The 14072-nt window shown below is 37.3% G+C and overlaps 2 protein-coding genes across 2 annotated transcripts in view; one reads left to right on the forward strand and one right to left on the reverse strand.

Annotated features, from left to right (window-relative positions):
• Positions 1279–9516, forward strand: LOC105175196. The gene is made up of 13 exons (XM_011097552.2): positions 1279–2509; positions 4169–4250; positions 4380–4483; positions 5188–5314; positions 5404–5498; positions 6258–6324; positions 7418–7498; positions 7676–7762; positions 7841–8026; positions 8132–8266; positions 8491–8547; positions 8638–8772; positions 8981–9516. The coding sequence occupies exons 1-13, from the start codon at positions 2469–2471 to the stop codon at positions 9197–9199; spliced, it is 1416 nt and encodes a 471-aa protein (XP_011095854.1). The 5' UTR covers positions 1279–2468; the 3' UTR covers positions 9200–9516.
• The window catches only part of LOC105175200, a 9891-nt gene continuing 5515 nt past the window's right edge, over positions 9697–14072 (reverse strand). Inside the window, exons 7-12 of the mRNA XM_020698409.1 lie at positions 12142–12364; positions 11606–11682; positions 11478–11520; positions 11260–11317; positions 10951–11020; positions 9697–10608 (exon numbers count right to left, since the gene is read on the reverse strand). Of these exons, the coding sequence (XP_020554068.1) occupies positions 10063–10608; positions 10951–11020; positions 11260–11317; positions 11478–11520; positions 11606–11682; positions 12142–12364 (1017 nt within the window). The 3' untranslated portion in view covers positions 9697–10062. The remainder of the gene's footprint in view (positions 10609–10950; positions 11021–11259; positions 11318–11477; positions 11521–11605; positions 11683–12141; positions 12365–14072) is intronic.

Genomic DNA, 14072 nt, shown 5'->3' on the forward strand with positions numbered 1-14072 from the left:
GCCGCAACAAGTTGCGCTATGACCGCAATGGTGCTGTCATTTATTCAAGGACAACAGGACAGCCATAAATTGACTACCTAATCCAATGTTTGCTTTACGTGAAGGGAAGTGTGCTTTACTCCGAAGCTTACCTGTTGGAGTCGAGACTGAGACATACCCACAATATTACCTAGAAGATATGAGCTATCCGCTTCATATTTAATTCACAACTCTTAATAATTTATTAAGGTTGAGAGGCAAAACATAGGATGGAGATAAACAAGCAGGAAAGTAGCTTCACATGCTGCCTGCCTTGTTTTGTTTTACATGCTTAACATCGAATGATTGGGGTTATTATAAAATTCTTATCTTATGGAATAAGAATTAGTGACTGCATGTGTATGTGGAGATTGTTATTCCTTGTGCTATTTGTGCACACATTATTTGAGACAATTAGGGTTTGGTTAATGGAATTGAGTTGTTTAAGAGGGCTCTATTGGTTGATGTGGTAAAGTTTGTTGAGTTGCAATTTGTTCAGAGGCAGAATCAGAAAGCTGTAGCAGGCGTGGATTGCTTGTGTTAAAGTCTTGTTTGGCAGACTGGGGAAAATATTAATTAATCAAAGATTAGGCGTCCTTCAGTTTTCTTAATACGGAAAACAGGAGGAACGACAACTCGGTAAAATTCTAGTTTGACCACATTCGACGCTATAAATTTAGGATTTACGTCCAGTTAACTTCAAGTTTATTGACAATTCAGCCCTTCTTCTTTTAAATTTGACAAATTGACCCCGTACGATACCCTCACTTTTCATTTTGTCCCTGGAATGACTATTGAGATCTGTTTGGAGTTTGGACTAACAATGTCAATTCATTCTTCGTAGATCTCGAGAATTCTTTTTCCGCTTAGTCTCAAGAACACGACATACCCAGAATTGAAAAATGGGATTATGCAATTACATGTTGGTTTCCATTACTAAATCAATTCTTTAAATTTAAGACAAGTATGTTTGTTCCTTTCCTACCTAAACTTCTATTCAATAAATTTCATTCTGTTTCTATTTATATAACTAAAATAAATGTCAAATTGTATATCATTCATTAGTTAGTTAATTAAATACTAAACAACAATAAATTAGCATCATAAATGAGCCATCAAAAACCCAGATGATACGAACAGATTTTGTTGGGAGATATCTTCTCGAAACAGATACCCCCCCCGCGGTAATACTCAAAAGAATTGCTAAAATCAACAATCCAGAAAAATAGAATTGTTTTAGTCATGTGAAAAAGGAAAGTGGAAAAAAGAAAGGCCTGTGGAAATGGGAAAAATACGAAAAGGAAGAAGAAAAGGCAGAATTCAAGATTAGAGGTTATGTGTAACTGTTGTAACCATAACAACAAAAATAAGTGTTAAGATAATCAAACACAGGTTAGTTTGTCTTTATGGGAAATTGTGGTCCGTAGCTGTAACGGAGTTGCTTTTTCGGAGCACCAAACAACACACAAATCATAAGAGAAGTTCTTTAGCAGCCCACACCTCCACTCACCACCACCACCGCCACCGTAGCAGCTTAGGGGAATATCCCACCTTGCTTCTCCGCAGCCCGTATGTGAAATTTGCAATTCTCCTTTATGCCTGCGGGTATCCTTCATTGACCGCAAATCTCCCTGAAATATCTCTCTTTCTAGTTTGAATCTTCTTTCCTAATCACAAAAAACTTGGTCAAGCTTTTTCGCTTTTTCTCTGTCCTGCTAACAAATCAACTCAAACTTTTTAGTGTGGGAAAAATAAAAAAGAGTCTTTCCATGGGTTCCTTTTTCTTTTAAGGGGGGTGCATTTTTCTTTTTCTTTTCTCTTTATTTTGTGTGGCCTTGGGCTCTTTAGATCGAGCCCTTGGTTTTCTTCTTCACTTTTCCGGGTTTTCCCCCCCTTTCTTTCTTTTGATGTTTCTTGTTTTTTGATTCAAGAACTTGTAGGATTTTTCTGAGAGTTTAACTTCCAAGATCTGCGTAGAGTAAGCTGAATTTAAACTTTTTGGGTGTCATACTTCATTTATTGCTTGGCATTACTACCAGATTCTGGGGAATTGTACTCCTTTCCGTATTTGATTCGGATAGAACAGGGGCGGAAAGTTATTGAAGGATAAGAGATTAGTGAAGTTGGAGTTCTTAGGCATTTGAACTACCTTTAATCCGCTGTTGATTTCATGCATTAGCTTAAGATTTAGGTTTTGCATTTTAAAACTTGCTGTTTTTGGTGGTGTTGCTGCTGTTGCCTCTGAATTTAAACAGCGATGATACATTCAGATTGTCGTAGAAGGACATGATGACAAGGGGGAGATTGCTAATTTACGTTCCCTTTATGGCTTAAACTCGGTTCTATCGACCCCTTTGGAATTTTCTTCTTTCCGTATCTGGTTTCTGCAAATGGGTGGAAATGAATCCCATCAACTGGAAGTGGCTGCTTGAGATTTTCTGCTGCTTAGGATGATTGATCTATTTATCAATTTTGTCATTAGGCCACCCAGGTATATTTGGCCTGCTTCTTGTTCACCATTTTCTCTTTGGTTTTTTCTTGTCACTTCATTCTTCAATATTTGTATAATGGTTTTGGTAAAATGTGTGAAAATTTTGTTCCCTCTAAACAGCACTCTCTACATGTGCAAGTCATTAACAAATTAGGCAGATAAGTGTCAGATTAGTATCTTGATAATAGCTCAGCAACCAGAAGGTCACACTACTACCTGCACCAGAAATGCATGCATTTTTTTTGCTCTCTGAAACATTCTTGAATTATGTGCAAATTACTGGAAGTTTAGACAGAAGACGTGTCAAATTATTATCTTGATAATAGCTTAGCAGATCCAACACCCCCCACCCTATTCCTATGACTTGCAGGGGCAATTCTTTAGCATTTGCGGCAGTCAAGCAATATGTAGCTGAACTTGAATAATAAGTAAATGTTTCTCCTACTAAAACGGTTAAATTTTTTGGTCACATCTAGTAGACCACTGTGTTATGGTATATTTGTTCCTCTATTTATTACCTCATGAATGGCCAGAGGAGGAAATATGGAAAAAGGCAATCACATGTAAACAAACCCTTTTAGGTAAAGCGGAAAAAGAAGAAAGAGGAGGATAAATAAGTGAATGTCAATGGATTTTTTTCTGGTTTTCTAGTCTGGCTGAACATGTATGCTTCGGGGCCTTCGATTCAAGCCTTTTAACGTCAAAGGTTGAATCTGAATGGGATGCTTGAGATGCCTCCCTAGTCAAACTTTTGGTGACCTTGGGTATAGTTAATTGCTACATTGATGAATTCGTATTGAATTTATATTTAGTTTGTTTAACCAGTTCTTGAACTTGCTTATGTTGGTCTATTGGAACCAAAAATTTTAACCTTTGAATTCCCAACTTCAAATTTATTCAGTGGCATCTTCTTTTAATAAATGACAGATTCTTTGCTGGACATACATGCATAGCCTTCTTTTCTGTTTTAATAGTATTTTGGAAATCTTCGCCAAGTGATTTTAGAAAGGGTCACCTAGAACTGAATTTTAGATGACAAGAAGTGTCTTGTAGCATTTATTGTCTGTCTTTTCTTTGGCTCCTCTATCTTTTGTTTTCATTAGATGCCATGTCAGAGTATATAGCAGTGACGCCGCAGTTTTGCTTTCATACTTTTGCTTGGTGCCCATGAACTTAGTTTGACATGGACTGTGTGTTTGCTTTTGTGGACTGAGATTTAATAGGCTCTGACATGATAACACCATATTTTTCATTCATGTACATTTGCTAGTAAGTTCAGCACCTTAGTTTCAGCTACTTGTATGCGTATTCTGCTTTCCTGCTATGTATAAAACCTTAGGTTCGTAGGGAGTCGTTATTTTCTTTATTCCTTACTTCAACTGGATACAAATACCTAAATATAATATTTTTCCTGAAAATTGATTTCTTGATGAATGAACACTCAGAACATAAAAATTGACCCTTTTTTTCAATTGTGGTCTTTTCTACTTGGGATAATTTCATTATTCAAACTCTGTGACTAGCTGTTTGCTGAAAGTAGCTTTATTGTTCTGCAAATCTTCATTAACTTTAATACTGTGCTAAGTAACATTCATCTACTCCAAGCAATTTGCTAGCAGTATTATTTTACTTTACTTTTTCTGCCTGCTGTGGCAACAGGGCTGACTACAACCCAGATCATTATCTGTGGGAAAAGGATTTTACTCTTTCAGGAAGAAAGTACAAAAGAGAAGATGTAGAGGCAAGTATGGGCATCAGTTACCATAATTTCTCTTTTACATTGTTTACTGGACGTTTGTTTCTCACTTTCTGTGCAGTTCAGAACCTTACCATATTAGGTGTTTGAAAGTACAGTGTGCTACTTTTGCAGCTTAGAAACGAAAGAGGCCATACGTTGAGGTGTAGCCATTATGTTCCTTCGGAATTCCCAGATGATTCTCCCCTTCCTTGTGTTATATATTGTCATGGAAACAGGTATGCGTATTTAAGAACTATATGGTGTTAAACTGTAGATCCAGCTCCATAAAATGTACCATAATGCAAATTCGTTTCCTCATTCATGTGCTGAGTTTCATCCATAATAACTTTGTTGGGTTTGCAGATCACAAGAATAAGATAAATATTTAATTACAACTAACTCGTTTGAGGTCTAGTCTAATTACAAATAACCTCCCATTGTTAAAATATTACATCTTTACCCTCAGCATTTTGCTACCTTTAGAAACCCAAATGGAATCAACAAAATTCATATAAACCCATATGCAATCCATGATAAAAATGTCAAAAATCTTACAATAATTTATAAACTCAATGGACCTTCCTCCCCTAGCGATACGACAGGGTCTATGCTATATTAGTATTGTAAAGAGAATGAATGTAATATAACGTAACATACTTTTGGAGCTTCTTACCTTTGTTTGTAATTTGACATTTACAACAAATATGGAGGTCTATATATATCATATACGGGTTGGTTTTGCATATATGGATGATATGAATTTTTTATATGTTTGAAGATAACACTCTTTTTTTTTTTATTTTATATTCTTCTAGTGCATGATAAAATTCCTGTGAGATGAGTATTCTTTTGCAGAGTCCGAAAAAGTATATAGTTGTATTAGATATTGCTACTTGGATGAGGTAGTGGAAACTTATTGTTTTGTTCTTGTGTCATGCAGTGGATGTCGAGCAGATGCGAATGAGGCAGCTGTAGTTCTTCTGCCTTCAAATATCACGGTATTTACTCTTGATTTTTCAGGTTCTGGCTTGTCTGATGGAGATTATGTCAGTCTTGGTTGGCATGAGGTATTCTTCCTCGCTCTTTTTTCCTTTGATTGTGCTTTAATTAAGTATTAAGTTCCATGATTGATGTCAACATTCTATCTGAATTTCAGAAAAATGACTTAAAGGCCGTGCTATCATATTTAAGGAGCAATGCGAAAGTATCTCGTATTGGTCTTTGGGGGAGGTCAATGGGTGCAGTGACTAGGTTGGTGATTTTCACTGTCTTTCAGGGTCACAATTTGTATACCATCGCCTGAAATTCTTCACGCTATGTGCTTGTTTTCTACTGTTCTGATTCCAGTTTGGTAGTGGAATGTCAAGGGCACAAAATTAACTGCTTACTTCTCGGGCTTTTTTCTTGATTTAGTATTCATTTGAGCATTGGTGTTTCCAAGTGATAGAACTTACACAATTGTTTGATTTATGAAAAACCCAATCAGGATGAAATAAAAGCTGGACATTGCCTTTTATTGATGGTGAAGTTTAATCAAAGTGTTCTGTTCAATTCAGATTGATAGACTAGGGGTGAGGAGCGAAATTCTGAACTGTCCAGTTGCTGTTCCTAGCCTTGAACCGTAATTTCGCTGCGAGTATTTGGGGTTGTGAGATTATGTAATGAAGCTTGTTCGGGATTCATGGACTTTCTTTCTGCTATATGACATTAAGATTAGGAGTGCGCATTCATGCAAGTATTCTTGAAATGGACATTCAAGCTTGGTATAAATAGCTTTTTTTGTTATCCAAAGTAGAGATAAGAATATAGACCTTTATTAATTCTATATTATAGCCTCATTTTTATGCTGACTCGCCTGACAGGTTTTTCCAGAAATTGCTTTTTGTAGAGTATTCTGTTGGACAGTTGTTCATTGTATTCAGATATTCAATTCCCAGTAAATGTTTTGTTGACACTAATTACTAGATACTAAAAATTACTTATTATTATCTTTCATCTAATCTTCTGCAGCCTTCTTTATGGAAATCTCATGCTGGAACTTGCAGATGTATACAAAATCCGCCTTCCCAAATTTACAGTAAGGCCATCTGATACTATTTTGTCCTGTGTGATTTGGTCAGATGTGTCTTTGTAGAATGTCAGGGCTTCATTTCCTTGCTCAGTTTTCTATTTTGGCTTCACTAGTTTACATTATGCCATGTGATTTTAAGTTGACCTACTAAAAATGAATACTATGCTTTTAGATGTATGCATTGGTTTTACTTCGCATTGTTTCTAGTGCTTTGTGACTTCAGCTCTATAGTTTTAATTGTGATGTTTAAAAGGTATAGCTTCCAAACTTTGATGTCGTCGTATGTATTTAAATCTGCTACCTCAAACTTTTGTTTAAATCTCTCTTTCTTGTCTGTGTTAGGATATTGCTTGTTGGCTGTCTCATAATATTCACTTCTCCATTCTATCTTTGCTTACTCCATAATATTGTCAGAGGATAGGCATTATTATGCATGCTAAATGTTTGTGTTAAGGCTTGTACATATGATCTTCACATCTTACGAAAGAAATCTTTAGACTAAATTTTATAGATGTGATTGTTATGATACTTTCCCTTTTTTTGTGTTTTTTTCTGGCTGCCACATGATTTGACTCTTATCAAGAATATGTTGACATTCAGTACTGATCTAGTTAGGGGCATTTCTTATTAGAAACTGTTTGTATCCCCGAAATATGCTCAGGGGAAAAGAGTGGAAGGTTCCCTTCATTTTCTGGATTTCTTGAACTAGTTTGGAAGAAAATTCCAGCAAAACAGGAAGTTCAATAAATTCTGGGTCAAAGATTTCATTGTATTATTTTGGTTAGGGGAAGTTAGGCTAGTGACCAGCCTCTTTTCTGCTATTCTGTGGTGTACAAGTTATGTCCATAACTTGTAGTTCCTTGATATGCCGGCTGTTTTATTTGCTTCAGTTTTTCGCTGTACAAGATTTAGAAATTGTCTTACAATTCGACTTACAAACAGTTAGCATATTAATTTATTGTAAAGCTTTCTACTCTCATGGCATGTTCCCTTATTCAACTAGGGACAGACATACATCTTTCACTGAAAAAGGCGTATAGTTGTGAATGATATAGAAATTTGTGTTCCTTCTAATCAATTACCGATACTTGCCCTCCAGGTTAAGATGGCTCTTCAATACATGCGACGAGTGATCCAGAAGAAAGCCAAATTTGATATCACGCGGCTTGATTGCATACAGGTCTTTGCTTGAGATTCTTGAAATTATTGATTTTGGTCTTCAAACTTGATCCTATTCACTTGGTGAAATTTCTTTTACTCACTATAAATCAGTTCTCATTTAATTATTTTTACTATAGGAATGGGGAGCTCTAAACTGGTTGTGGTACTAATACATTTTAGTTTTGCAAACCAGCAGGTTGCTCCGAAGACATTTATTCCTGCTTTATTTGGACATGCAAAAGACGACAAATTTATTCAGGATGCTATCTTTAAGTCATACGCGGTGTGGAGACCTTCTATTGACCCGTTGTTCATGTCTTTTTTTATATGCTATGGTAGTGAATTTCTTGGTTCTGTGCAGGGTGATAAAAATATCATCAAGTTTGAGGGTGATCACAACTCATCTCGGCCCCAATTTTATTATGATTCTGTATCTATTTTCTTCTATAACGTTCTTCATCCTCCTCGACTTCCACCTTCACTTTCAACAAAGATCGAAAAATATTATGACCTGGGAGATATGAAGGTCGGTGCTGGTATGGAAGAGGTAATTCTGCTGTACATCGTGGAATTGCTTCTTTCATTGAGTGCATGGAGATTCTGCACTAAAGTTTTGGATGTAGTGTACACCACTGATGTTGTTTTTTCCCAGAATGTTTTATATGAGATAATCGCTGGGCTTCGGAATGTTGGTACTGATGCACCAAGTTCTTCATCTGCGCCATGTAGCATCTCAGCTATGAAGTCTGTTGGGGAACTGCTCTCCGGCATTGCACCTGTTTGCAATGTAATTTAACTAATCCCTCTAATCTTTAAGTAAAAGTTTTCTAACTGTGCGTGGATGCTTACAATTGTACCCTTTAAATTGAAAAATGAATCAACAGCATTCCTATCTTGTCCAACTTTATTGCTTTCAAACATTTATATGAATAGTACATTAGTTTTCTTGTAAACTGAAAATGCTTGTTGCAAGATGAAAAGCAGGTATTTCATTGTTATTTGTTATTGCAGGATGCCTTGGTTATAGAAGATGCTGAACTTCATGACAACAGCACATCAGTTCTGCAGGTACTTGCATCTTTAGCAGCTTTGAGTGAAGCATCATTCAACCTTGCTACTTCATTCGGATTTAAAGAAAATCCAATTTCAATTGATTAGGACAAGCCAAGTGGCCCCAATGAAGATTGTTGCTCCTACACAAGCTCAAACAGAGAGAGTTGGGGAAGATGCTCATCTCTGGGCAGTGATGATGCACCTTCTATGGATTCTTCAAGTCTCAACAATTACGATCAGGTCTCTCTCTCTCTCTCTCTCTCTAATGGTTATCACTGTGTGGAGAAATGAAGGCATATTGCATTGATATATAGGAAACTGGAACAGCTGTCAACCCTAGTCCACTTTTCTGCTCCAACTTGATTTATTTTCTAACTTGCCTCTGGGTTCATCCTGTTCTTTGTTGCTTGTTAATGAGCAATCTTATTTGTCCACATTTGATTTGCAGACAGCTATAAAGATTCTTGCAACGCCTCTTCGAAATTCTCAAAAGAGTACGTTAACCTCTCAACCAGAAGACAGCAAGAAGAAGAAGAAGAAGAACAAAGCTCCATCAGGCCCAAAGAAGTCGAAACGTGAGAAATTTGAGAAACTGGAGGCTCTAGGCCAGCGCATTCGTCATTGCATCCTCAAGAAAGTTAACCATAGGAGACATTGCTCCTCATGACCCAACGCACACCCACCCATTTGTATTATAGAGTAGAATGTTGCTTTGCTAATCTCAGCTCTCTCTTTCTCTTAGTCTTCTCTCCATCCTCTGTTTTTGCGTTTTTCCTTTGTTTCTCGTTGTATTACGAAGGAAAGCCAAGTCTGATATATTGTTATGGTCGCCCTGTTTGTTTATGATTTCTCAACATTACTATTCTTCATGGTCTGGTAATGGCCCCGCCTGAAACCCCTATAGTTGAGTTTGGTGTCAATAATGTCGCCTTCCAATGTAGGCAAATGCAACAGAAATAAACCCTACAAATGCTTCTGCCGCTACACAAGTGCATCTGTCGTTTGAGATCTGAAAGCCGGACTTATCATTATCACACTTCTGGGTTGCCCCGAACAGTTGCGCCTGCGCTTGATTGAGTTTCTCGTTGATTAGACTGTTTGCCCAGTGTGAAATTAATGGATTCAATTCCCCACCACTTGATATCCGGAGTATAAGCAAAAGACTTAATCAAAACAAGTGGAAGATAACCGAGAGCAGCGCTCATAAGTACCATACAAGGGATCACTGCCTACCAAGGAGGCAGAATTTAGGCAGATAGGTGACATCCCCTTCAAACCTCGGGGCTTCACCTAAAAGAAACTCAACAAGAGGCTGCAAAGCTACAATACCAAGATACTAATCTGAACATTCCACCCAACTTCAAAGAAAAGTTTCAAGCATATCCTGAAGTTAACCCTTCTAAACCTAGTATTCTCTTAACATCTAAGTACCAATATCATTCTTTCATGGAATGCAGGTATGTATCAGAAACTACACATACAAAGTCAAAGAAGCAGCTCAGATATGCAAGTAACATGCATCATTACGAATTACATGTTAGTGGCTGAGACTTTTTCCAACGGCTGATTCTCATTGCCAATAGGTAGTCCCGTTGAATGATCAAACTGCTCCCTTGTCAAGAAAAGTGAATGTGGCTGTTGGTAAGGAGGGCTCAAGCTCGACTCCAATATTGAATGGCTGAGAACCATCTCTGGTTTAGTGAACGCTGCATCAGCGCTCCCACGTCTTTTTTTCCCTGGCCTCTCACTTGGGCTCTCAACTGGTGAAGTCACGTGACAACCAGAATCAGGGGTTAGTGGCTCGTGATGAGAGGAGAAGGATTCATCCAGAGAAAGACTCTTGGCAGGGGCACGTTCTTTCGCAGGCTTGTCCAGAAAAGGTGACTCAGATGTTGGAGCAGGGGTTGCGGGGTCGGACTTGTTATCAGCTTCTGGGCAGATATCCTCTGTCCCTGGAGCAGATACACCTGAACCAGGCGCTTCTGAAAGAACTCCACTCAGGCGTTGCTGCTCTTCAATTATCTTTTTTAGGTACTTTCCTTGGGCTTCTATGCGCAACTGTAGCTGCCTTTGCACCTGTGAAATCCGTTAGATGTCTCATCAGACAACATACTTCACAACCAAAGCAAGCACTTGCAAAGACTTAGTAGGTACCCCCAGACCTCTCACATGGAACAATAACATCATTCATCATCAAATTCATAGAGAACACCATTTCTGCATCTCTCAAGAAAGGATTTCCAACAGTTCACTGCTGTAATTACCACATGCAACTTGTTTTTCAGTTTAAATTGAATACTCCAATTGATACAATTTTGCAAAACATATCGAACAGATGACAAAGGTTAGTTACTGAAAAATCTCCAGAGTTCAACCCTATTTACCAAATAAATTAGCCAAAAGAAATTAAGAACATACCTCTAACTGCTCATGAAGTCGCTTTTGAACCTCCATCTGCAGCTTGAGGGCTTCTGTAATTTGCATTCCGCTACAAGGAAAAAGAACTTTCTTGTATCAAATTGATCATTTAAATTCATAATAATATGATAATACTGACACAATAGTATAATCAGTTAATCAACAAAAGAAATAACAAACACCTAATATTAAAGGGGCATATCCCAAGTGATGGCAAGATTGACTGTCTTAAAGTTTATAAGCCATCATTAACATGAATAGATGGTTAGGAGGAAAGATGATAAGCATGCAAGAGGATTTTTCACTTACGATGAACCATCCAAGCTGGAAAGCAAATCTCCAGATTCTTTCTTTTCAGCCTTTTTCCCTTATACATCCAATAGTCAAAATAAATAGGTAAATGAATACCCAAGGAGCACTTAGTCCAAAAAACACTCATTAGAATTCAAAGAATTTAAAACAAAATAGTAACAATGTCTATGGTGCAGACACCATACATGAAGCACAGTATAAGTAAGATAATTTACCATCAGAAGAAGAATCTGGAAGATACTTAGCGAGCCGGTATTTCTGTTTGCAACAGTAAAAGTTAGTGCAAGCTGCAAACAGGACAATCATATAGAGAATTGGGAAAGAAATTCTATAGCATAGACACCTGTAAGTGGCTCTTCACATGGTATATTGTTAGCCCTTGAACTCCCATAACTCTGAGAACACCTTTAGGAGTAGCTCCTGAAAGATGGTAAATAAGTAGAATTTTCTAAGTGAATGAGGACTGCTGCAGAACTTCTCTATCGAAGTCTTAGAAATCTATCCCTCAAACTAATTTCGCTGAAAGTCTTTGACAAGATTTGGAAACTGAACTGCAGAAAATAAATCATTATATCTTTCCTACATCAGAATGAGGGTTCTTATATATTTCCCTTTCCTGGATAACCCAGCAAAGTTGGCTATATCAACCTATCATAAGCTCAAAAACTAAGATGGACCATACCACAAACAGTGAAGAAGCAATACATTCTCCAAACATAATCACCAAAAGCTAACTCAATATTTGCCTTTCTGTCTTCTTCATCTTTCCATCTTATAGGTGTTTGACTACTTATTTCTTTCTCTTTCTCTCTGTCTGTGTGTGTGTGTGTTGGGGGGGGGGGGGGGGGGCTTATGTTCTCTGAAGTCGGAGGAACTCACGATCTGGCCCACCAAGTTGCGCTACAGCATCAACAAATCGTTCATGAAGCTCATGTGTCCAACGAAGCCGCTGCTTAGAGGCCAAATTTGGATTGTTGCTCACATTGTTACCTCCACCAGTATGATCCATTGTGGTGGCACCACAGTCTAATGGCTGACTTCGAACACCTGGACTGCTTTGAGCTAAGCTTGAACTAGGAACACCCTTGGGCTGATACATATTTCATTAATCTACAATAAGAAAAAGAAATCATTAACATCAAACCTATAATAATACCTAATAAGTGCAGTGATGATAGGATAAATATTGATGACCTTTCTGATGGAAGAAAACCCTTGAGGAATAGTATTTAAGCATTATGCTCATCATTACTTGTAGCATTATGCTAAACCATTTATTAACCTTTTCTTCCACATGAGTGTGGGATAGGGTCTGGGAAATTGACTCTACGAACACCAAGTTTTCTTCAAATGAATAAATGATGAGAATTGGTTATCATTGAGTAAACTTTGCCTCTCAAATTACTGCAGGACTTAAAAAAAAGGGAATCCGGGGACCAGACCTAAGAGGAATAATAGTGATATTATTAATTCCAACAGGATGAGTTATATCCACGTGTACCCAATTCAGTTTGTAAGTTATTTATGCCAATAATCTAAAAAAGTAATAAATGAGCCATACACAAAGCACAGACAGCAGAAAGATGCAGACAACTGATAATTAATTCTACACACAGAAAAATATTTAAAGTATCCAGTTTCCACCATTAAGGAATCAGGTGTAATCATCTTGTAATCTTCATATCATTCACAGAAAGTGGAATGAAAACAAAACTAAAGTCATCAAAAAAGGCAGAAAAATCACGAGAAATTGCGCCCATATGATCCAATTAAGTCTAACTGTATAGCACTTTAACATAATCAAATTCAGAAGCTATAAAAATGAGCCCTTTTGGAATTAAAACCGCATGAAGGAGAGTCCAAATTTCAAAGCAAACTGCATTTGACACCTAGCTATAGCAGAAGGAACTGTTAACAGAAAATTACAAAGCATTTAACTGAGAAAACCAACAAAACGGTTAAAAGTCGAATCTTTCAGTGTTGCTAAGCAGCCAATTCTTTCCAGACAACAAATACAAAATAACTCACCCTAAAACTCAAAAAACAACATCCCATCCCCCCCTCTTCCAGAAAATAGGAAAATTCAACAGCACCCGTCAGGAAAACTTAACATCCAACAAACCCAAATGCTTACCCCCGGCAGTCCCACTAGAAGAAAAACAGAAGAAAAGGAAATAAGAGTTGACCAAACTCTTAAACCACGAAAACAAATAATTAATCCCAGGAAAAAGGGCATGAAAATTCAGACAACAACAAGAGAAAGAAGGGGGAATATCCATACCCAGATCTATGAAATTCCGAGGCGCGATCCCCCCCAAATCTTTCAAGAACAGCAATTCAACCTAACCACACTGAAATGATGCTACAAATTCAAATTCCCGGACCAAAAATCCCCACAAAAATATTAAATTCAGTTGAGAAAACTGATCTAATTAGTTGATGAAGCCTATTAGGTGGGCGCTTGCAATGAATGAAGACTGAAAACAAACAGTATTTAGCTGAGAGGGGAGTCCTAATGGGCTCTGAATTCTTGAAAAAAAAAATATTTGTATTTAATACCGAACTCTCACATACATACATGACAGAGGTGGGGGGTGACGGGTGGGGGTGGGTTCTTTTTATTTATTAATTTAGTATTATTTGAATTTCGTTGTTATTTATGCATGCCTGAGGCAAAGAATCTTTTACTACTACTTTAATCATCTTCATCCCCATTTTCCAATTTTTCAGATTATTTCGCAGCTTCTATTTATGTGTAAAAATAACTTCCTTTTTTCTCTCTTTTTTTTTTGGGGGGGGGGGGGGGGGGG

This window comes from Sesamum indicum, linkage group LG12 (assembly GCF_000512975.1).
Source record: "Sesamum indicum cultivar Zhongzhi No. 13 linkage group LG12, S_indicum_v1.0, whole genome shotgun sequence".
NCBI classification, from domain to species: domain Eukaryota; kingdom Viridiplantae; phylum Streptophyta; class Magnoliopsida; order Lamiales; family Pedaliaceae; genus Sesamum; species Sesamum indicum.